Source organism: Labeo rohita, chromosome 17, assembly GCF_022985175.1.
Source record: "Labeo rohita strain BAU-BD-2019 chromosome 17, IGBB_LRoh.1.0, whole genome shotgun sequence".
Taxonomy (NCBI): Eukaryota; Metazoa; Chordata; class Actinopteri; order Cypriniformes; family Cyprinidae; genus Labeo; species Labeo rohita.
This window is the reverse complement of record NC_066885.1, coordinates 28,685,838-28,707,906: the sequence shown is the minus strand read 5'-3', so window position 1 is coordinate 28,707,906 and position 22,069 is coordinate 28,685,838. Positions and strand designations below refer to the sequence as shown.

Here is a 22,069-nt window from a genome sequence, read left to right as displayed (position 1 = left end):
TACAGTGAGGAAAATCAAGAAAATTAGTGGGACAGATGCAGAGGGTATGGCACGAGAAAACCAAAATGAACCAAAATGAAAATGTAAACTAAGATTATTTTATTACATACTTCTGTTTTAAGTTGCCCTGTAAGAGACACATTTAAGGCCAAAACATTGACTTAAGTTGAGCACACAGTTGCAGCCAAGCATCTGGGAGAGTTAAAAATGCGCTACCCAAGGTGTTCAGCAATGTGTCATAAAAGTTAACGGGGCTGCGGTGGTCTGTGAAAGTGCCCTCGTCACCTTGTCGCTCTACCTTATTTGCTACTTTACATTTTACACGTGCACTCAAGCATTTGGAAATGCTAACATCTTTTGCTTGCCATATTATGTTGATTATAGAGTCTTTGAACTGCTAAAATATTAAGACTGATATCATATTAGAAATACAACCGTATTGCATTATATTGTTTTTCATTCGGACAGCTTAATATTTCCCTGCTAACTGTGAGCATAATTGAAAACAAGTTGGTCTGAGAACATTTTAATGTTGAAATATCTCTTCTGTGTGCTGCTGCAAGCCAAAATGGGAATGCTTGTGGTTATGTGAGTCTTTCTTTCAATGTTACAGGGTGTCCAGAGGGAAAGAAAGTGGAATTCATAACCAGCTTGTTGGATGCTCTTACTACTGACATGGTGCAGGCCATCAACTCACCAACCCCCTCTGGTGGTGGGAGGTAAGAATTTAGTAAAGTAAAGCAAAAAGACGCTATGAGAATAAAATTGTGTCAATTTGAGAAAATTGTAATGTTATTAGAATAGAGTCTAAAAATCTGAACTATTGCATATAGAAATATTATGAGAAACAATATTCTGAGAAATGGCATGACATGATTAAGGAATAGCTTTTTCAGTGCTTAGACATTGATGACTTTTTCTGATTTTATTTACTTACGTACCGATTCTTCGAATATCTTTAATGTGTTTATAGGACAAACACTGCTTTTAGTGTTTGTAATTAAAAAGAAGGGGAAAAGATCATGAAGAAAATTTGCCCAAGTCATAAAACTAGCGGTATATCTTCTCCTTAGCCATTTGCTGCCTGTCTCTTCTTTTTTTTCAAATTAATCAACCAACATCAAAAAAATCTTAAATGGAAAATGTTTTGTCTGTGTTGAAAATACTATACAGTATACCCCCTCCAACTGGGATTGTTTCTGCTCCAGGTTTGTTGAGCCTGATCCAAGCCACACACTGGAGGAACGGGTGGTTCACTGGTACTTTGCCCAGCTGGATAATAATGGCAGCCACGATATCAACAAGAAGGAGATGAAGCCCTTCAAGCGCTACGTGAAGAAGAAAGCCAAACCCAAACGATGTGCCCGCAAGTTCACCGACTACTGCGACCTTAACAAGGACAAGACCATCTCCCTTCAAGAACTCAAAGGATGCCTAGGAGTCAATAAAGAGGGTGTGCATTTTTTTTTTTTTTTTTCTGAATGCATTTATGATATAAAAACAGATCATGAATTAGATTTGGTACTCAAAAGGAACTGGACTGATGGTGTTATGCTTTGGTGGAACCACATTTTGTGACGTTATTACGGAAGTTACTTAATTTCCCTTGGCACTTCCTGTTTCATTGAATACACAATAGTGTTCCTACCAACTTCCAACCAGTTTCCATTTTTTTTTTTTTTTTGGGGAGTACTTCTTACTTTTGAAATTCCAACACGTTTTCAGCTCTCAACTAGTCACATATTGAAGCTTGGTCAGGACCCCTTGGTGTCACTTTTTGACGCTCAGGGTACCTTTTAGCGTCACTTTTGGACGTGCAGGGTCCTCTATTGCTTCTAGTTGTTTGCTTTTAATGGTTTGCCTGCATTTGCAAAAATCATTTTATACAAATATATACTTTCATAGATATTAGATAACCCCCACCTCAACCCCTACCCTAAACCTACCCACATCTGAACAATATAAAACATGCAGTAGGCAAAAAAAAAGTACAATGACAGGTTTTTATTGCAAAAACTGATTATAAAAAGCAGTATAAAAGCAAACAAGTCACATTGCATTTCAAATCCTCTGATATCTTTATGCAAAGAACAGTAAATTATAAGGTTTTAATCGCTGAAAATTATCTTGCTCCCGACTCTCACATATCACAATCAAAAATATACTTCTGAAGTTGTTTATCATGATGCAATCAGTCATGAGACGGACGAGAGCCCAATGGCATTTCACAGCCAAACGTAATAGCCTGGGTGTCAAAAAGTGACACTAAAGGAGTACCCTGAGCGTCAAAAAGTGAAGCCAAGAGGTCCTGACCGAGTGTCAACATGTGACGAGTTGGGAGAACGTAATTTTGATTTAAAGTGCACCTATTATGCCATTTTTTAAGGTTCCTGATGTTGTTTTGGGAGTCTCCTACATTAGGAGACATGATTCATTCAAAGCAGTTCTAAGATTCTCTCTAAGCCCCTCCTTTCCCAGAGCCTACTCTGCTCTGATTGGTCCAGTCTGGCCCTTTTTGTTGTGATTGGTCTACTGCGTACAGCGTAGGAATATTGTCAGGAAAAATACACCTAATGCAGTAGTTCTGTTTTTTGAACACTTAATAGAAAATATAAACATCTATTTATCATACTTATAGGTTGTGACTCAGTGGAGCCAGCTGGTCCAAATAAACTGGGTACTAAGCCATCTTTCAAGAGCAAGTGCTTTGTGAATCCCGCATTGAACTTCCCGAGATTAGAGAAACAGTCACCAGGAAAATAAAGCAATAAGCCTAAAGAAGCCATGGTTTACAGTGAATTTATAACAGCTATGTGAATCGGAGTAAGGTTTCACAAAATAAAATAGAGAAAATAAAGTGTAATGATATTAATAAAAACATTATTTCTCCACCAAACAATGTAGTTCCTCAGAAAAGGTTGTGGCTGCAACAAAGTGGTTGCGGAGCAACACGCAGAAGTAAACTCAGATGTGTGTATGTTTGTAGTGTAATTTACAACAGCTTTGAATGCGGCTTTGAATCAAAGACTGGAACTATCCGTTTTATAATGATGTGTTTGTGGGCCGGGGTCAAGTTGTTCATGGCCGGCCAATGTAGAACATAGCCGGGAATTATGCACCTTACCCCATGATGTGTAGACTTTACAGAAATGGGATAGATATTACGTTTGGGCTCTACAGAGTTGATTCTTTATTTTGGGAGGCAATAACTTTATTTATCGTGCACTTTCGTTTGCATTCACATGGCATAATAGGACCACTTTAAATCATTTAGAACTATTTTCATTAAACTATTTTCTATTTAAAACCCAGTAGACAGATATTATTCAAGCATGTCTTGGCAACATATTGTTACATTATCATAACATACAAATGCACTTTTTACAAATATGACTGTTGTCAAAACAGTAACACTATGTCTTTGTGGGATCAAATCGACACCAGCCAAAAACACTGTATTACGTGTGTGTTACATGACTGATGCATATTATTAAAGCAAAATTTCTTAATAGTAAGTTTTAATAAAATAAGAGAAAGTCACAGCGTTTCTTAGGGTTTCTGTTAAAATGTAGAATCCCATTTCAGACTCAGTTGAAAACAGTTTATTGCCCATAATTGCAACTTTATATCTCACAATGTGACTTCATATTTCAGAATATGAATCTATTATTTTAAACTGTGACTTAATTTGTCATAATTGCTACTTTATGTGAAACCATATGACTTTATATCTCACATTATGACTTTGTATACTGCAATGTAATACTATATCCTACAAAATGCAACTTAATTTCTCATAATTGTGACTTTATGTCAAGCAATTTATAACTCATAATGACTTAAAATTTCACAAATGTAATTTAATACCTCACTGCGTACTTTATACAAACTGTCTCAATCAGCTCTTTTTTTATATATATATATATATATATAATACTGAGGTGGAAACTTAGCTTAGTGTACTTACTCAAAACCCAAACAGCAGTGACTGTACAAAATGAGTCAAATACTGGCACAGTGACATCTTTGTAAGAGTCAGTAGTTCCTGACTACTGGAAAAGTGGGGAAAACATTGATAGAAGAACCACTAGTCCTGGAAAACATATTAGTCAGATGCTTTTCTTATTATTAACATATGTCTATCTTTCTTCTATGTTCTTCTTTTTGCAGGTAGCACTACAAGCAGCAGCAGTCAGGGGACAAGGCAAGGGACAAATTTGTTCAGTAAGGCCTGACTAATTGCTTTCGCACTAACATTTGCTTCAGCAGCTGCAGAAAGCAGAAATTGTAATATATTAACAATACGAATAGAGTGCAAACAATGTAGTGAACAATGTAAGTCCTGCCCTCTTATGATGGAGATGGCCACCCACATTGTGTCTGCTTTTGTGTGTGTGTATACTTTGTGAGCTAAATTCAATAGATGATTACTTTAATCATAGTTTTTCACTGTAGTCAGGGTGCTGTATGTAATTGAGTCAGAGGTGAAGTATTCTCAGAGAATAACCAGAGACAAAAAAATTGTAGATACAAAGAAACTGACATCATTATGGAGAGTAATTTGATGGAAAATCCACATTCGACCCCTGGAGCTTGAAAATGCAGATCTTTGCAAATATGCTAAATTAAATCAAATACAATTATTATTTTAAACGTTTAAACATTTGACAAATAGCATTACAGTAAGTAAACATTATTGTAATACAGTCTTATAAATTCATGCTTTGGCTATTAATGGTCCGTGTTGTAGGCTGTTTCAGAAAGAGCGTATGACTTTATCACTCTGACTAGCAGGTAACTAAGTTCAAGTTCTATTAAGTATTTATAAATGTATAATAGTTGTAATTTTTTTGTTTATGTTCTGTAAATATTTAATTAATCTCATATGTACTAGATGTGTTGGTGTGTTAATTGGTGAAGATACGTCACGGTCACACTAGACTTTAAGCATTTGAAATATCTACGGACACAGGTTTTTTTTTTTTTTTAAACATACTTTATTATGAAATACATACAAAATGTAAAAATATGCTATCTACGCCAGTTCACTGCAACATCGCAATCTTGCAAATTTAAAGTTTGCGTTCTTTGAATTCAGCTAAGAGCTCATGCTCATCTTCTATTGGTCACACATCTTCACATGATACGAATTCAAAAAGAGTTCAATTTCACTATGCAGCAAATATATAATGTCTTCTCATGAACTTGCATTTCTGCTTTTCAGCATTCGCATGCATATGAATGGAAGTCAATGAAATGAAAGTGTAGTGTGACCGGCCCTTTAATTAACTTCCTAACAAAGTGCTTCAGTTTGTTCTGTGTTTGTTCACTGTTTTGCTTGAGATCACACAGCTCAAACAGGGCTAATTTCCAATGTTTTTGACAATGACTGGGTTACTTGAAACAAACATGTTCTTTCTAAATTTTCTTTAAAAACAAAAAAAACAAAAACAAAAAAAAACACGGTAATGTGTTATCTGTAACGTTCACTATTACACTCTAAAAAATGCTGGGTTAAAAACAACCCGACTTGGGTTATTTGAACACATGCTGGGTTATTTTATTTAATTCAACTGTTGTTTACAAATTATTACATTGCTGGTTTAAAATAGACTTGAACTTATAAAAACACACATAGAATTACTAGAGGCAACAGCAATAATCAAAAGATGAACATTTATCATTAAGCAAGAATACACAGACAAAATACAAGACAAATTGAATTTATTTGGGTGAATACAGCATAGTTTACAATTAGTGGTGTCAAAATTAGCCTGTTAACGCAAGTGATTATTTTTCAACAGCTTTTAAAGTAACAGCAGCTAAAATATCCTAATAACCAGCTGCTGTGATGTCTGTTAATCAAAAAACAAAATTTAAAAGAGGAAATCAATAACTTTGATAACTTTATTAAATTTTGCTATATTTTCTTGCAGAAAATGGCTATAGTCAATAGTTAAATATTAGGAAAAAAATCATAGAGACATCAGTTGGTATCAGTGATACTTGCCTTAAGTCGAAAAAAAAAAAAAAGGATGGCATTAAACAAATATCAAAAATATACTTCCTTTATGATTTTTCTACATTAATTTGAAGATTGAATGTGAAATGATTGCAATATATAAGCATAATAAAAAATTGTAATGTTAGGTGGGATTAATTGCAATTAATTTCAGAAAAAAATGTGCAGTTAATTAGTTATTTTTTTAATCAATTGACACCACTATTTACAATAAAACTTGTTTAACAAGCATTTTAGACATTAACAAATTAACATTTAAAAGTAGAATTTTTATTTTAGTGTATTCAACTGTTCTCTATAATCGCTTCTTACTGAAATATCGCTAATTTTCATGCCAGTGTGTCAACGAAATCTAAGCTGGTGAAGGGCTGCTGTTCGCCGGGTTAACTGCGAACTTCAGACCGGGGTCTCGTGTTTCACTCATAGCTGAAAGACTCCAAATCCTGCCCACAAACAAACAGTACTGACAATAACGAATAAAATCCATTTATTTTATCCAAGGTAAAAGGTGTTTCCATCCTGCGAAACAACCGCTGCTGACGCAGCTGACTGACATCTCGTCCTTATGTTGCATAAAATAATACAATTTACAGTACAGTAAAGACTTTATAAATTAAATAAAATGTATACAAACTTTTATTTCGCTGAAGAAGTGAAAATCAACGGCACTAAGGAATCAAAAAGCCCGCAGTCTGACTGTAGCACAGCATCTGGGTTGTTTCGTCGGAGACAGGCTCAACCCTGCGGCTAAATAGAAAAAAATAATGCAGTGTTAACTTAGTTACAGAAAAACTAGCCAGCACCTGAGCAAAAATATTAAAAATAACCCAATAAAATGACCCAACGGGCTGAACCCAGCATTTGGGTTAAAAAAAATAATAATAATTAACCCAGCATTTTCTAGAGTGTATTTTTCACTATATTTTCTGCTAATTTAATTATCACCATGATGCACATTTTTCATCTCGACCTCATTATTAGTGGCGTTTTCATCTTTGATTTTGATAAGATTAATACTGAAAAGCTTATCACTACTTACTATCCTGAGCTGACTTCTATATAAATGTACTATAATTGGTCTAAATAAATGTGATTTTTGCCCCCAGAATGGTGCAGTTAGGTTGGCTAAGTGGGCCATGTTCAACAGCCAAAACTTGACCCTTGTGTTGGAAGCAACGTCTAACCTCAGATAACTGGGCCGGATGGTGCGGCAGCCCACAATCCACCTGATCCTCCGCTGATCGAGTTAAAATAATGCTCCATCCTATCATTAGTTGCACCAGACGTTCTGCCACTCCATCACCAGCCAAAAGACTAGCTACTTATGTTACTTATTACAAGAAGACATCCCGTCTAATAGCTTTTGTTGGACAAAAGTTGCGGGTTTGGAGTTACTCGTTTCTCTTCGAACACATCATTTGTTCTGCTTCATAGATAAGCAATGACAAGTGCATTAGTAGGTCTGTAAAATGTTTCCAGGCTCATAAATCTAGTAGGAGAATACAGCTTCCAAAATAACCACCAGGAGTCACGACCTCAGGCTTTTTTTTTCTCTTTTCCGTTTTGTATCGCAAAAAAATATAGCACTGTCATGACTTTGCTGTATATTACCAGGTTATGAGAAGGAAAGTGTGGTTTTAATATTAATTCTGATGTGCTTCTCCATATCGGCCTCCTCTGGTTTGTGGTTCTCTAAAGTGGAACTTAAGGGGAGAAATTATTTATCTAAATGCTATAATTCAGTGTGTCCAGACCCACCTGTTTCTCTTTGCTAAATTGCAGTGCGAGGTTTAATTCATTGGGCTCCTGTGTGTAGACGCTCAGAAGTCATGCGCAGCTTTATAACTGGTTTGAATAAGACTTTGTGGCACCATTTACTTCACATTTGATTAGTGGTAGTCTTCAGTGAAATTTTCTTAAGACCCACAGAAAAAAAACGCAGTTATTTGGAAGCATGACTGTTTATTTGAAATTATGGCAACTGTAATAGCTCCAAGACTGAGACTGTCTCACTCGTCTGTTTTTTTTTTTTTTTTTACCGAGACGCAGAGCAGAAAGCAGAGACGTTCTGTCTCATAGCACGATGACAAGTCACTCTCGCTCCTTTGCACTCACCGTCTGACTTTGGTCTCTTTTTGCAAGCCATAATGTTTTGCTCGTAGTTAGGTGTTTAGCGTTTGATGACAGGCTCGCTAGCCCACTAGCACCGCCTCTCGCCAGCTCGCTGTCCGACCAGTGGGATTCCCTTGTTATTAGTCGAGTAGCTGCTATTTACCCTGGCTTGTGGGTTCTGGTAGCCTAGCAGAGACCCACCAAGGACCCAGCGAGGGCTGAGCTCATGTGTTTACCCTGGCGCTGCCCACTTCAACCTAAAAACAGTGGCCGGGAGCGGGCAGAAAGTCAGGCCCAGTGGACCGTGACTAGCACTGCCAAGATAAACAGCTGCTTCGTTTGGAGAGCTGAGGGGGCTTCTCCTACCCACAGCCAAAGAGTTTGCTTTTCAACACCCCCTTCCCGTGTACACGCTCGAGGGTTGATGAATCTAGCCAAGCTTCTGCTAAAAGACAGTTTTATGTCTTGTCACTTAAGTGTACTGGAAGTAAAATTGATGAGTCTGATGTAGTTGTGATTTGGGACCGTGCGCTGCCAAAATATCTACGGCGCAATGAGAGCCAGTGGACATTTCCTTCATCTGGCTGCGGCTGTTTGACAATGAATGTATGACAAATTGCAACATAATTTATTTAGTTACAATATTGTACTTGCAGTTACTGCAGTCTAGGCACCAGACTTATGTCTTAAAATGTTGATAGTTCTCTTTACTACACCATAAGCAGGATTTTATGAAACTGAGGTTTTCTTAGCCTGATGTGAATTACTGATGGCCTTTAAATTCGTTCACAATATGTGCACAGTCATTATTAATTTTATGCCTGTTAGGCTAAAAATGGCCGTTAATATTTCTTGTCTTGTCGCATTACATTTTACATGACTCCTGTTATAATTATACATTACAGTAATGTAATGTTTCAGTTCAAAATGGCAAAATTAGACTAGGTTTATTAGTTTAAATCCTAGTTTAATGTCATTTAAAGGAGAAGTCCACTTCCAGAACAAAAATTGACAGATAATGTACTCACCCCTTGCCATCCTTGTCTTTCTTTCTTCAGCTGTAAAGAAATTATGTTTTTTTAAGGGAAACATTTCAGGATTTTTCTCCATATAATGGACTGATATGGTGCCCCGATTTTGAACTTCCAAAATACAGTTTAAATTTGGCTTCAAACGATCCCAAATGCAGTTGTAAATAATCCCAGCTGAGGAAGAAGGTTCTTATCTAGTGCAACGATTGGTTATTTTCATAAAAATAATACAACTGTTATACTTTTTAATGTCAAACGCTCATCTTGTCTCGCTCTGCCTGAACTGTTTTTGTTCTGGTTCATGACAGTTAGGGTATGTCGAAAAACTCCCATCTCATGTTCTCCCTCAACTTCAAAATCACCTTATGTCGCTGTTTTACCTTTTTAGTTAAGGGTGTTTGATCTTTGCATGTTCACTTTGCAAACACTGCGTCGGTACTTCTGCAGTGCAGATTTTTGAAGTTGAAGGAGAAAATACGATCGAGTTTTTCGACATACCCTAACTGTTTTGAACCGTAATACACAGACTTCAGGGAGAGCAAGACAAGACAAGCGTTTGAGATTAAAAGTATTTAAATTGTATTTTTATAATGAAATTAACCAATAGTTTCGCTAGATAAGACGCTTCTTCCTCTGTTGGGATCGTTTACAACTGCATTTGGGATCATTTGAAGCCGCATTTAAACTGAATTTTGGAAGTTCAAACTCGGGGCAACATATCAGTCCATTATATGGAGAAAAATCCTGAAATGTTTCCCCCAAAAAACATAATTTCTTTACGGCTGAAGAAAGAAAGACATGAACATCTTGGATGACAAGGGGGGGGCGAGTACATTATCTGTAAATTTTTGTTCTGGAAGTGGACTTCTCCTTTAATATTTATATGGTTAAGCAGCTGTCAAATATTAAATGTTTAGTAATTTAGCTAATAACATTTTATCTCACACTTTATGACTGAAGCATCACTGTGGAATTCCATCAGTCTTATCATAGCAGCTGACTTGCCTCTCTGCCCAATCAGGCAATGACTTCACAGTCAGCATTTGAGCACAATGCTACTTTATGAAACTGATTTCGGACAGGATTCTGAGGCAGCATATCAGTCATATGATCATCAGCAATATTTATTTACTACTATATTAATGTATTGCTATAAATTAAATCAAAAGTATGATCCAATTATATGATCCAAGCTACCTAAAACATGACAATCCTTTATACTAAAGGGATAGTTCACCTAAAAATGAAAATTCTGTGATTAATTACTCATCCTCATGTTGATCCAAAACCTTCGTTCATCTTTTGAATGCAAATTAAGATATTTTTAATGAAGTCTGTGAGCTTTCTGAACAAGGCAACTGCCACGTTCAAGGCCCAGAAAGGTGGTAAGGACATCACTAAAATATTCCATGTGACATCAGTGGTTCAACCTTAATGTTATGAAGCTATGAAAATACTTTTTGTGCACACAAAGAAAAAACCTGCATCAGCAACAACACACAGGTTTTTTGCGGTGCTCTCGTGAATGTGTGGCAAAGACTGATACAGAGGAGTAGAAATTGTTGAATGAAGTCGTTGTTTTTTGTTTTCTTTGCACACAAATATATTCTCGTAGTTTCATAATATTAAGGTTGAACCACTGATTTTGTCGACATCCTTAGTACCTTTCTGTGTCTTGAACGTGGTAGTTGCATTGTTTTCTATGCAGGGTCAGAAAGCTCTCAGATTTCATCAAATATATCTTAATTCGTGTTCCAAAGATGAATGAAGGTCTTACGTGTTTGGAATGACATGAGGGTGAGTAATGGGTGACAGAATTTTCATTTTGGGGTGAACTGTCCCTTTAAGTGCTTCAAAAAAATCGCATAAGAGTATGGTTTATTGTTGCTTTAGCTGATGTGTGTGCTGCTTTTTCACACATATATTTCTAACTGTTTAGTGAATTCTACTCAATATATTATATTTACAATATATTGTAATTCACAAGTTGTGTTTTATTGAATATAGCTAGCATTGAATAAATGGAACATAATTGTTAGCATATCTGAACGTTAGAAAATAATAATATATATATGTATGTTTTTTTTTTTTTCTCTTTTTTTTACTCAGAAGCAGTACTTATGGAAGTCTGTTTCTGCCATTGAATAAAAAAAGGTTATTGTGACTTGTTTTCACAATTCACAATTCTGACTTTTTTCCTCAGAATTGTGAGATATAAACTTGCAAAGTCGCAATTGCATGATATAAAATCACAAGTTAGAATTCCGAGATATAAAGTGAGAATTCTGTCAGAATTGTGTGATATAAATTTGCAATTGCGAGTTATTAAGTCAAAATTGTGAGATATAAACTCGCAATTCTGTGAACATATCAGTCATTTTTTTTCTTCTCAGAACTGGACTGTATAACTTGCAGTTGCGAGTTTATATCTCACAATTCTGAGAAAAAAAATAAAAAATAAAAAATACAAACTCGCAATTGCAAGAAAAAAAGTCAGAACTGTGAGATACAAAGTCGCAGTTGTGAGAAAAAAAGTTTATTTACTTTATTTACTTTCTATATAGTCTATATCCCGCAATTCTGACTTATAACTTGCAGTTGTGCATTTATATATCACAGTTCTGAGATAAAAAGTCGCAATTACCTTTTTTATTTTTTATTCAATGGCGGAAACGGGCTTCCATAAGTACTAGTAATGGAGCTAGTTTTCAAGTTCTTCAAGTCCTTTCTTTTCACCCTTTCAAAACCATTGGCTCCCTTTGAATGGTCAGCACTATTCAGCACTAGACCTCTCAAACACAGACACTATAATTGCTGGTTGACGCACCAACCTTACGCCTCAAACTTGTGACAGACAAAGCTGCTACCAGATTGCAGTGACTCATTTCATCCTTTACTGGCAGGGAAATTAAGACAGTGTAGCTGCATAGAGTTCAGAGTTACTATAGTACGGTCCCAGATTTAAAAAAAAAAAAAAAAAAAGTGTGAAATCTATTGTACAGGCATTCTTTTCATCGAACTAAATGCACTAATTATTAGCCTCTAATGCACATCTTAGCTTTTATGTCTTTGTTGGAAATTAAGGCGGCTCTTAAAACAGGGGTGGGCCATCCTTCCGGGCTAATTGTTTAAGGACTAATATCACTATATGGGACCCACCTGCTCTGCACATTTCTACAGATTCTATTAGTAGACTGTAACACTTATTTCGGTACTTCCTTTCATTAACGCAGTTGAACATGTTTTAGAAGCATATTTAAGATAGCATGCATGCCAATGAATTGTTTTGGTAAAAATGCCCAGTTGCCCAGTTGCTGAAAGATGGACAAAAAGTACAGTAAATGTCAGACTGAAGAGGTTTTAGTAAGCTGGAAAATATGTCAGTTTGTTTGCTTTAATTTGACAGCAGACGTGAGGCTTGACTCGCTCTCGACTCTTATTTCTGGCGTAAGAAAGAGGCTTTGTGTGTGCATGCCATTAGCCTTGTGAACAAGACGCTTTAAGCATCTGGCTGGGAGAATGTTGCAGACACACTGATTTGTTGCATCTTAGTCATTTACGATAATTATAGATGACATCATGGTGATGTTTTCTATGGAGTATTTAAAAAAGGAAGCAGACTGCTTGCTTGGGAAGTTTGGCACTGACGGGGAGTGAATCGCCCTCGCTTTTTTTAAAAAAAAGTATCCATCTTCTCTGTAGCCTTTTGTATATAAGCACAAGTCTGACTTAGGTTTATTGTATGTTCAGATTATATAGCATTTGCTTTCAATTTCCTATGTTTTTGCAGTGCTCACTACTTTTTCTCAACTAATGGGTTGTGATCCAAAAATGCAGGTTGCAGATCTGAGTATGTAAAAAGGAAAAAAAAAAAAAAGGATCACAAATAGCCATTTTCCATCAGAAAATTAATAAAGTTTTGTTAATTATTCACCACATTATTGGGAACCACTATCTGATTTCTGAAGTATATTTGTAGTACCCTTCTAAATGTTGTAGAAATCATTTTTTTAAATCAGCATCAGCAATGCCTTGTTGCACACCTTTTCTGCCACTGGGCGCTAGTCTACCGGTCTAGGTCTCCAATGTTCTGCCTAATCAGAGATCAGCAGTCAGGTAAGGCAGCTCTCAGACACACTGGATCTAGTTTCCCTGGCCTTTATCAGATGAGGGGGACGGGGGTGAGCAGGGAGAGGCTTTGTGTCCTTAATGGCACAGTCATTTCATCACTTTACCACTCTGAAAGAGTAGAGGCCAAAGTGGACCCTTTTTCTGGTGCCTGTTAATTACCGAAGGGAATTGGGCTTTTGAGGAGAATGAGCACGCAGACACTGAGAGCTAAAAGAATTCTCCACGCTAACGGACAAACAAGACAAACTCTCGAATTCGGCCCAAAACCGCCCCCGCATTGTCATTAGCTATAAAACTTGTGACCACACAAAGACATAGCTATGTTTGATAGGAATGCTTGCTGTGGTGAAAATACAATACCTATGCTATACCATGTTTCAATCATTGGTAGGGAAGCTACTTTGAAACTGTAGCTTATAAAAGTAAAAGCTAATTTAAAACAGCTCAACTACAGTTAAACAAGCTAAGGCAATAATCTACACCAGTGGTTCTCAAAGTGTGGTACGAGTACCACTAGTGATAATCGGGCTCCCTCTAGTGGTATGCAGAGGAATTCCAAAATTAAATTTAAATCAATGTTAAAACACAATATATTTTAATTTAATCTTTAAGTAAAGGGTTTTCTTTTTCTTTTCTTTTTTTTTTAAGTACAGTACATTTTTATTTAAGTTATAAGTACAACACAGTTAAATTTTTTAAAGTTTTTATTTACCTGTTTGTAAGCACTGTGCAGTGTTAATGTTCAAACTGTGTATTAACAATGTTAAAGTGGCTGACAACAACTAATATTCTTATAAGGAATAAAACTGCCTTGTATTTTAACTATGCAGATCTGTAGTTGAATAGTAAGGCCTACTACGCTACTGTATTTTAATGTTGGTCATTGTGCTGGTACTTGGAGAGCCAAATATATTCTGAGGTGGTACTTGGTATAAAAACTTTGAGAACCACTGATCTACACTATAAGCTAATAGCGAAAATTAGCAAACGACACTGAAGTTTCTTAGGGGGGAAATTATAGCTCAATAACAATTAGGGTAAAAACTAGGGCTGCCCTCGACTAAAGATTTTTTCTGGTCGACTAGTAGTCATTCATTTTAAGCATTAGTCGACTATTAGTCGCATGTTTATTATTAAACCATATAAATCATTATAATGAGCCTTTAATTGCATACATAGCCTAATAAGTGCTCAAACACACCCAAAAAAGCTTGCTACAGCACAGAGGCAGATATAATCATTATGAATGTGTCAGGGAAAAACAGCAAAGAGACTGCATTAATGTTTTAATAATTTATTGATAAAGTAGTGTCTTTTTTCAGCTTAAGAGATGAAGTCGGCTGCACTGACTCGCCATCTCCGCAGTAGTGGATGTGCCTGTATGTATGTTTAATATGGATTACATAATCTGAGAATATTTGTTTTCTATTTGATTTGGTTCATTTAAAAGCAGACATTTCATTCTCTATAGATATATAAAACCCAAGCAGAGACAGCAGAAAGCGCATCCTGTTTGCTTTAATTATTTTACAAAAGCACAATGTTTTGTCGTTATTCTGAATTCACACAAATAAACGTAGAGTCTTTACAGATTCGAAAGATGTATTACTTTTATCTGTATGACCAAAAATGAAACTTGTGGAAAATAGGCATCCAATGACCCCTTTAAATAGCACACATTTTTCTAGGTTAACATTAGATTGAGCGGCCATGTAAACTTAGTACTACTTACATATTTCAGATGAAAAGCCATATTTGAGGTCGATGAATGATAGGTGGGTGTTTGGATGTCCTGCCTAATGTACTATATTAGCACATAGGCCAGTGGTTATCGATATGTCCGTTACAGACTTCGACACTTCCTGTGGATTTTCTTTTTTTACGTGACTAATAAAATTTTGGTTTACCAAGCCGCTTCTCATCAAGCTGACTATTAGGGGGCAGCCCTAGTAAAAACACAGGTAAACAGCCACATTTACCATTTTTTGCTGCAAGGTGTATTCTGCAGGGACTCAAAATTTGTATTGGTTTATTTACATATAAAAAATGATTCACTACACTGAAACAGACTTTGCAGAGAAAGGACAATTGTGTGTAAAGCCCAAAGTGTACTTTTTTACGTGTAGCACGCAAATTTTATCACTAGAATAGTATTTGCACCGTCTGATTTTTGTAAGCTTGCTGACTTCATACATGCAGGTTGCACATGCGCATTGACTTGGTTTTGCATTAATCAGTTGTTCCACAAGGTGGCAACACTAAAACTAAAACTAACAAGACGGAACAAAAACAACAATAAAATCACAGAGAGCAATAACCACAGATGGCTGCATTGACAAGCGCTTGTGTGAGAAAGTTATGAGATAGCAGCAACTTTAGTTTAAAAGAGTGCAAAGACTTTAATTGGTCATACAGTAGTTGGCCAACAAGAATGAGTTTTTTACAGCTGCCACCGCGTCTGTAAAGTGCATTTGCAGCTTTTAAGGTGGCGCTTTAACCACACTATCAAATGGAGTATACTTTGAAAGGCTGCGTGTTCGACTGTACGTATGCATAAAAAATAAAGTATACTTTGGGCTTAATACTTCAGGATTCTGTAAACCCATGGCACAATTCGTTCTGACATTAAAAACAAATTGTGATTGTATAGTAATAGTTGTTTACACTACAGTACTTCAAAAATAGCATAGTTTTCATTACGCTACTGAAAAATGCTGTGTGTGTGCTTGCTATCGCCACATGTGGTTAAAACATAAAATTGCAACTCATTTGCACCGTTTTATGGCAGGTCTTTCACTGTACTCCAAGATCCATTGGCATCAATAAGAAATGCATAAAAGATAACTTTTTTTTTTCAAGTTTAAGTCCACTGAAGATAATGTACTCTCCTGTCTGATTTGTTTGTCTGAAAAAAAAATGGCAGATTCTGCAATATGATTGGTCAGAACGACTGTCAATCAAGCTGTTTGCGAAGGGTCAATTGAAACCCAATTATTCCATCAATTTCCTCCATCTTGTAAAAACACTGCCAATGTTTACTCTGGTTTTACTCTGTTGTTTGCCACTGTGTATTTTGGCAAGTCTTCTGAATTTGCTTGCATGTCTATAATTTTTTCCACGCCATTTAGGGTGTCATACAAGTCATACTTGTAGTCTGGTTTGTTTGGTTCATTTGGTCCGGTCCAAAAAGGAAAATGATACATTTGGTCTTGGTCCATTTAGCATTCACACTAGCATTTTTGGCTGCAAACCTAAAGATACTGAACCTAAAGGCATAGTGATATGTTCACAACTCGATTGGTCGAGTTGAATGACATATATATTGTGACAGAACTCACCGAACACTCCAAACAAAAGAAAAGTCGAATACACTTAATCCCATCTGCTGGACTTAGTGTGCTCATTGTTGCATGTATATGATTTTATTTACACAACCTGCAAACTCACAAAGACTTCATAAAAGGCACTTTACCTCCTCGTTGCTCGATGTTTGCCCTCTGCTCATTTTGTTTTGGATATACCACTTGTTCTCTTCGTGAAATCATGTCACATCTTGTCATGACTTCCTGTTTTTTGTTTGTTTAGAAGTATTTAGTCCATGTTACATTCATATTTAATTTGGAAGCGGCCTGAGACCCATCTTTTTAGTGGTCTCGGTCCTCTTGTTTGGTGCGCACCAGGGTTCGGATGGCAGCATTCACACTTACTCAAATAAACCGAACTAACAGAGCAATCGCACCAGAGTTCCTTTTAATCGAACCAAACATGACAAGTGTGAACACACCCTTAAACACCCTCTGGCTCAGCCTGCTACAGTAGCCCCATCCCAAACTTTCACTATTGGCTGTGCGGAGGTATGCAAATGCATAGGTTGACAGGCAGGTAGGACATCCTATTATAAGACTGGACGAACATTTTATAGCCATGAGCCATCGTCTTGAAGTTTTATGCAAAAGTTTTGGAACCCCTTGCAGAATATGTGAAAATGTGAATAATTTTAACAAAATAAGAGAGATCATACAAAATGCATGGTATTTTTTATTTAGTGTTTTCCTGAGTACGATATTTTGCATTAAAGATGTTTAAATATAGTCCACAAGACCAAAAAATAGCTGAAATTATTAAAATAACCCCCTTGGTTCTTAATACTGTGTGTGGTTACCTGGATGATCTATGACAGTTTTTTGTTTGTTTATTTTGTGATGGTTGTTCATGAGTCCTTTTTTTGTTCTGAGCACTTTTCTTCAGAAAAATCCTCCAGGTCCTGCAGATTCTTCAGTTTTCCAGTATCTTTTCCAGCATTGGCTGTATGGTTTTGAGGTCCAACTTTTCACACTGAGGATAATCGAGGGACTCAAAGACAACTATTAAAAAAGGTTCAAGCATTTACTGATGCTCCAGACGGAAACAAGATGCATTTAGCCGGGGGTGAAAACTTTTTTGAATTTGAATGTCAAGGTAGGTTGTACTTAATTTGTCTTCCGTGAAACATTCAAGTATCTTCTGTTGCTTCTGAAGGGCAGTACTAAATGGAAAAAAAACAGATACTTCAACAAAATAAGAAACATTTAGACATCTTCATCCAGTCCAAAAGTTTTCACCCCCTGGCTCTTAATGCATCGTGTTTCCTTCTGGAGCATCAGTGAATGTTTGAACCTTTTTAATAGTTGTTTTTGAGTCCCTCAATTGTTCTCAGTATAAAAAGATGAATCTCAAAACCATATAGTCACTGCTGAAAAGGGTTCAAATATGCAAAAGATGCTGGAAAACTGAAAAATCTGCAGGGCCTGGAGAATTTTTTTGAAGAACAGTGCTCAGTTTAACTGTCCAGAACACACAAGGGACTCATGAACAACCATCACAAAACAAACAAAACAAATAAAAAAAACTGTTGTAGATCATCCAGGTAATCACAACCAAACTTTTGCATAAATCTGTTTTTAGGTAGTCCACAAGGTGACAACACTGAGCTGGACCAATGTTCACAATTAAAAACAAAAGGAACAATACAGTACTGCAAAAACAATATACGCCTGCATTGATAGATGTTGTGTTAGTGGCTTATAACATTCCAGCAACTCTAGTCTAAAGACAGGTTAAGACATTCTTATTGGAAGTAAGTTCTGGAGAAAGATAGCACAGGCATTTGTGGCTACGTCTTCAGCTGTTTACATAAACTAAACCTTCGTTTAAAACTGAAGTAAACTTTGTACTTAAGTTTATGTGTGTAGTAAATGAACCATAGCTGATACAACAGGTCTATTCCTTTTGATTGAGCGTCCACCTGCGTTTCCCTACCCCCAAATGCCTCCTGTTGACCTCACACGCACATACGCACACATCTGATGGACTCTCCAGGGCCCGGGACCCCCCTCTGCCTGTCAGACCCTTCCCCCATGGGGAAGAGGAGGGGGTTCTTCACTGGAACTCTTGTACTCCCTTCCACAGCAGCCATCTGCAAGCAATCTGTCCGCTTTACCCATCTCCCCAGCTCCTTAGACTCTCTCTGATTGATAGCCCCAAAAGGAGTCTTATGGCCCAAGCTGCGGACACCAAATGTCCCTGTTCCCAATGCCATCATGATCCAATTACACGGCACATCAGCCCATTATGGTTTATTGTACAGTACATGGTGTGAACTAAATACTCTGTCTTTGTGTCGCATGTTGGGTTTATGTTAGGAAAGTTACCTTTTTTATACCGAAAGGAAGCAGCAATTTGCATAAATCAGCAGTGATTTGTGATCTAATGTCAGACGTCCCAGCCTCAAAGGCAGAATGGATAAGTGCGAGAATTCAAGACAAGGAGGTAGCAGTAGAGAAAGAATTACACATCAGCCGCAGGGGAAGGATCTGTTTCCCACATGACTTTGCAAAGAGAACAAACATGGTCTCTCATCCTCCCATCCACATTAAGATGCTCACATACACACAGCATATTTTAAATGAAGTCAGTCCATTATTGGAGCTGACATCGAACATATCATCTTGAATGCGTTTGGTGCATCTGGAGATGTTCTTCTCGCAGAAAAAGCCCACACATCCGCAGTGCCGGAACAATGTGTTGTTTGCCCCCATACCTCTCTTCCTATTTGTCTTACGTGTGTGTGCAATCGCCGACAAGATCTAGGGTGCATGTATGTGCGCAGATGTGAACGTGTGCATGCATGAGCGCAGATAATCTCAAGAATGCTGCCGTCTTGTCACGCTATTGCTGTGTTTTGCCGCATCTGCAGGCCAGCTAAGCTCAGCGGAGACACCTCGCCGCTCACCTTTCTTACTACACTGTGTTTTCCAGCAGGTCGTCTGGTCTGAAGACAGAAAGTTCCAGAAGATGAGGCAGTAGCACAAAGCACAGTGAGAAGGCATCTGTTCACTGCTGGAAGAGTACAACGAAGGATCTGAGAAATTATTAAGAGGTTCCTTAAGAAAATGATATCATGGAGCCAAAATATTTGCACTTTCTCCTCCCATTGTTAGACATTTTATGTCCTTTGTTTGTGTTGTAAACGTCTTATTAATATGACTTAAGGATTGACAAAAATGTATGTCAGAGAACACAGACTGTAAGTGTGAATGATCACCTGCTTCCGTCCACATTTCAGCACATCCACGCTCACCGCTAATCCAGACAGTATTATAGTTGTTTGAATGAGACATTTTTGAATGTCGCTTCTAAAACAAAAAAAAACATTCTGTTTTAAAATTAGCTTGTCTTTAAATGTCTCTTCCACGGTTTGCTGTTGTTTTTAATAATGTCCACTCAACCAGTATGTTTGCTTCTTTGTTCACCTTGGCAACGGAACTAATGGAGCATTAATAGTGAACAAGAAATGGAGCGAAAAAGTTTCTGTCAACAAACATTAGCTACGGTCTCTCAAACTTGCACCTCAGGACACTAGTAATGTACACGTAACCATCAACTGAGAATTAGCAGTAAGTTCCACATGGTTCATTCAGAAGTCAGAGGTCAAAAACACTATCACGCAAAATTAGTTTTGTAAATGTCACGAAACACTTCACTTAGTTTATTCAGTAAGTACATGATGTGTCTCACATACTGAACAACTGGTGTTCTGTTTTTTGATCTTGTTTTTTCACAATGTCAAATCTTGAACCTTCAAATGACAAATAGTACAATAAAAAATGGGTGTTATAACTGCTTTAGACAGATGAATGCACAGAACTAGTACTTTTCATCAGAAATAAAAAAAAATTCTGTATAGCTTCTTTCCATACATAAATTCTACCTGAGCTGGGTATTTGCGTACACTTTTTTTTGGGACATGTGCTATGGTATTCCTTAAGGTACCTGGGAGTGACATGTAAATACCATGGTAATCGTTATTTTACCATGGTATTACCACAACTGTTTTTTGTAGGATTCTATTTTCTTCTCTTGGTAGAAGAGGATTGTATAAATCAGGAGGTTTGTGTACGTCTTGCAATAATTCAGTGTAAACAATGTTTTTTTTTTTTTTTTGCAAAGTCTCTGAGCTTATGCCCTGTCGGGTGTGATTTATTGTTAAGCATCTGTATTAGCTGGAGTGTGTTCAATAGCAATGATTTGTTTCTCAGCCAAGGTAATCAACTGTAGTTATGTTGAAGGAACGACTATGAGAAAAGGGTAATTGATTTAAATTGACTAATTGTTTTGACGTATTTACACTGACTCAAAGTTACCTTCTAATGTCATCACTGACTAGGCTTTGGGAATGGTAATTTCTTGTTGATTCCGAAAGCAAAACTTTCAACCTCTTGCAAGAAAACAATAAAATTAGAGATATAAATATATTTACCCCTTATTTGATGACTATTTCTTTCCACTTTAGGAAAGATTTGTTTTGTTGCTCATTGTGTTTGGTCTTTTTTTTTTTTTCTTTCCTATGTATGTATGTGTGTGAGTGATTTATCTTGTGTGTGTGTGTGTGTGTGTTTGTTTTTTTTGTTTTTTGTTTTTTTTTTTTTGCTTATTGACATGTACTTGGAAGCCATTGCTTTGGCTTGAAAATTAAATTAGTCAAGTTGTAAATATTTATCATATGTGCTTTTTTGGGGGGTCTTTTCTCCAATTCAGTCTTAAAACAGTGTTTAGCAAACCCTGAAGGTGATGTCAACATCAATTAGATTATATTGTAGAGTAAATTGTAAGTAGGCTGTATTGCTCTCATCATAAAATTTCAGTTGTTGTTGTTTTTTAAGTCTGTTCATCACAATGTAAAAATGACAGCCAGTGACAATACACACACAATAAATCTATTTGTGTCTTCTTGTTTTTTATAACATTATCTGATAATGTGCATCTGTTGCTTACAGGAATTCAAATCATATATATATATATATATATATATACTCGTGAGACATCATAACTAATTAATTACAGACTAACTGCAAAAAGCATATCTCGAAAAGCAAACAAAACACCTACAGCGTGCACGTGTACATTAACGTTACGTGATGAGATCTAGTATGTTACATTAAACTATAGTGTAGGCGTTTGGAGTGCGTTCTTTCACTGCATGATTCAGTCTATTAAATGCATTGAGAATGATCACAGGATGTAAATGCATCTAAATGCCACTTCGTATGCAGCTTCTGTGTTTCCTCTGCATTGCAAAGAGGATTTTGTTGATACTGAATTGTTTGGTAACAGCCTAAATGTATTATTATTATAATTGACTGATTAACTGTAAGAATTTGACTCAAAAGAGGTAAAAATGTCCATAAAAGGTAAATCATTTTTATTACTGCTGTGGACTGTCCACACAGAATAT

At 36.6% G+C, this 22,069-nt stretch overlaps 1 protein-coding gene across 10 annotated transcripts in view; it reads left to right on the top strand.

Moving 5' to 3' along the window:
- smoc1 (SPARC related modular calcium binding 1) overlaps positions 1–21,554 on the top strand; it is a 62,246-nt gene extending 40,692 nt beyond the window's left edge. For 7 of the 10 annotated variants that reach the window (XM_051133216.1, XM_051133220.1, XM_051133219.1 and 4 more), the window contains 4 exons: positions 614–719; positions 1,209–1,453; positions 4,171–4,204; positions 19,594–21,554. In XM_051133216.1, coding sequence (XP_050989173.1) covers positions 614–719; positions 1,209–1,453; positions 4,171–4,204; positions 19,594–19,633 — 425 coding nt within the window. In that variant the 3' untranslated portion in view covers positions 19,634–21,554. Of the gene's footprint in view, positions 1–613; positions 720–1,208; positions 1,454–4,170; positions 4,225–19,593 lie in introns of all 10 variants that reach the window. The other 3 variants (XM_051133213.1, XM_051133215.1, XM_051133212.1) reach the window with 3 other exon arrangements.
- Positions 21,555–22,069: the final 515 nt, after the last annotated feature.